The sequence below is a fragment of the Octopus bimaculoides genome, chromosome 3 (genome assembly GCF_001194135.2).
Source record: "Octopus bimaculoides isolate UCB-OBI-ISO-001 chromosome 3, ASM119413v2, whole genome shotgun sequence".
NCBI lineage: Eukaryota > Metazoa > Mollusca > Cephalopoda > Octopoda > Octopodidae > Octopus > Octopus bimaculoides.
This window is the reverse complement of record NC_068983.1, coordinates 46,122,229-46,125,769: the sequence shown is the minus strand read 5'-3', so window position 1 is coordinate 46,125,769 and position 3,541 is coordinate 46,122,229. Positions and strand designations below refer to the sequence as shown.

General features: G+C 38.3%; 1 protein-coding gene across 1 annotated transcript in view; it reads right to left on the bottom strand.

The window, feature by feature from the left end:
- Window positions 1–3,107: 3,107 nt before the first annotated feature.
- Window positions 3,108–3,541, bottom strand: part of LOC128247369 (zonadhesin-like) — a 60,192-nt gene continuing 59,758 nt past the window's right edge. The window contains exon 16 of the mRNA XM_052966739.1: window positions 3,108–3,376. Coding sequence (XP_052822699.1) covers window positions 3,108–3,376 — 269 coding nt within the window. The remainder of the gene's footprint in view (window positions 3,377–3,541) is intronic.

Here is a 3,541-nt window from a genome sequence, read left to right as displayed (position 1 = left end):
CACACACACACACACACACACACACACACACACACACACACACACACACACACTTTGTACAATAGGCACAAGACCCAAGGCCGGAAATTTGTAGCGAGGGTGCAACTCTGTTACATCTACCCCAATGTTCAACTGGTTCGTAAGTCATCGACCCCTTAAGTCAAGCACGGTGAAATTTGAACTCAGGACATAAAGAAGGACGAGATGAATCTAAGCATTTTGCCCGTCGTGCTCACAATTCTTTTAGACACTCTCTTCGTACTTCACATTCTTGCAATTTCCTTTTTTATTAGTCGGTAGTTATCAATCTTGTCTATTGTTCTTATAGAGTGAGAGAGCAGCGCATGTCATCAAAGTGACACCAGGGTAACATATACGAAGCCCAGTATACCCATCATGACTACCAGCCTGATAAGGATACACCAGGCACATGCATCACAACCAAATGTGCACGACATAGTGATCTCATATCACGATCAACAGCGCATGACCTTGCTGGTGGGGCTTAGTTAGAATTTTTTTTCAGGTCGAGTGGGTCATCCCGCTCAAATGATCCTTGAATAAGGGTTGTTTAACGATGTTGAACGAAGCACCCATGTTTCCTTAGGTGAAGTATTCAAACTCCGAATTCTTCTTCTTAACACGTCTATGATGCCCCTTTACTACTTCTGTTCGTAATCAGAGATGCACATATCGTCAGCCACTAAGGGACATGCTCAACTGCTTATGGTCAAACAACTGACAAGCAAATTTGTAGCAGAATATTTGCTGTAACCCATCTTTTATACCAAGATAAAACAAAGTACATGATAACACTTTCAATTAGTTAAGATGAGAAGCCATGAGTGTCACTGTCTGGTACTGCCTCAAAGATTATTATTATTACTATTACTATTATTATTTTTTCTTGCATCAATTTTCTTACCATTTTTTCCGAGTGTCTTCCCAACTCCTAGAGAAAAAGAACTCACTGTATACATTGACAGGCCATTAAATTATTATTATGCGAGCTGGTAGGATCGTAGCACACCCGGCAAAATGCTTAGTGGCATTTCGCCTGTCTTCATGTTCTGAGTTCAAATTCTGCCAAGATCGAATTTGCTTTTCATCCTTTCGGGATCGATAAAGTAAGTTCCAGCTGAGCCCTGGGATCGATGTCATTGACTTCTTATCCTCTGAAACTATTATTAATAGTTAAAAATACTTAAAAACTATTGTTAATATCGATGATTTGACTTAGTTAAGTTTTCATTCTTGGTAGAATTTTTCCCCTCCCCCAAAATATCAGGCTTTGTGACTTTAGTAAAAGGGATTATTATTATTATTATTATTATTATTATTATTATTATTATTATTATTATTATTGAGGAAGCGATCTGGCAAAATCATTTGCAAACCGGGCAAATGCTTAGCGGCATTCCGTCCGTTTTTACGGTTTTAATTCAAATTCCACTGAGCTCGACTTTGTCTTTCATCCTTTCGTGGTCGATAAAATAAGTAACAGTGAAACGCTGGGATCGATATAATCGCTTTAAACCCTCCTCCGAAATTTCAGGCCTTGTGCCTATAGTAGAAAAGATTATTATTATTATTATTATTATTATTATTATTATTATTATTATTATTATTATTGCTTTTGCACAGCTTCTAACGCTGGAGATGTACTACAGTGTCAGCTGTTCACTACCAGTGAACTAAGGTAACACCTCTTATTTTTCGAGCACCTTCCGGAGTATTCGAACGGTTTCAAGCAGTGCTGTTTTCTGCAAGTGCTCCACCCTTTTTTGCAACCCCTATTTGTTCCACGTACTTCTCGGGATTTTTGCTCACTGTTCACAGGGCTCCAACAATTATTGTTGCTATTGCTACCCTTTTCATCGACCACAACTGCTTAACCTCCCAAGCTAACCTGTCATATCTCTCAACTTTTCTTTCTTCCTTATCGCATAACATGTCAGCTGGGCATGCTATATCTACGATCCAGCATAGTTTGTTTTCCTTCTCAATTGTCCTGCTTCCTATTCTATTCCGGCTTCCTATTATATATATATATATATATATATATATATATATATACACACATATTAAACAATAAAAGGTTATTGCATCACTGGTCTTTGTATCATATAAGTATAAGTGTAGATTTTTATTTACTTCACCCTCCTACAAAAGTTTTGGCCTTGGCTAGAAGTAGAAACAATTTCTGTTATAAGAGAAACAGAGTGTCAAGTGTTTGTAATATTGTGAATTCGAAAGTAATCGTTTGTGAAGGAGAAACTTCATTAATTTCTTTTGATACAAAACAACACCATTTATATGAGGGGCAAAGGCATAAATAATTGAATCAACCCGAAAATATCTGTAAGACGTCAGGTCTGCCCGCCAGGATTGTCTATGTATCTGCAACTGGAATGATCTTTTCTAAGGTACAAGACCGAGAAGATCGGAAAAGTTTTGTTTCCATGGACGACAACCGATTGCATACCTTATAGGTCTTCCTTCTCTGCCCCATGAATGTTTGTCCGGAAATAAGACTAAGATTGATATATTTTGGTGCCAGTGTCATCGAGCAGGAATTCAGAATGTAAAAAGATGGAAAAATTTCGCACAGAAATTTGACTAATGATCTAATATGTTGTGAATATTCTACGTGATTTAGTTAGGTTGCGGTCACACTGGGGTACAGATTTCAAAGGTTTAGTCGAACATAACGACCCTAATACTTAATTTTGTTTTAAGCCTTATACTTATGCTATCAGTTTCTTATGCCGAATCGCTAAGTTACAAGGACGTAAACGCAGCAACACCGATTGTCAAGCAGAATGGGGGACAAATACCGAACAAAAACACATACTCGCACACACAACCACATCACACAGACAAACAGACAGACAGACAGACACACAGACAGACAGACACACACACACACACACACGTACACACACACACACACACACACACACACACACACACACACACATACGACGAACTTCCACACAGTTTTCACACACCAAATTTACTCATGAAGTATTGGTCAGTCGAGAGTGATTGGAGCAGACACACGGTCATGGTGCTGCGCGAAATCATGTGGTTACAAAGCGGGCTTCTTAACCACACTGCCATTCACACGAATGTTTATTAACAGGAAACACAAAATACATACCAGCAAAATAACTATCCTCGTTACCAATAAACCGAAAATAATACTTGAGAGACATCACCATTTTGCATACTTTCTTTGACTTAAGAAACATTGTTCCGAAGCATCCTTTTCGCGAGCATGTCTCTTGGCAGTCTTCTGGATTCTTTACGTTTAGAATTGTCTGAGTATCTTCGCAGTGATGAAGTGAAGCACCATTTATTACTACATGTTTACCTTTCAGAGAAAATCAAGAAATGTATAATGTTATATGTATTCCATTTAAATTCTTATCAAACACATGTAAGGCATGTCAAGAAATACGTCTACACACAAACACACGCACACACATACACACACACACACACACACACACACACACACACACACACACACACACAC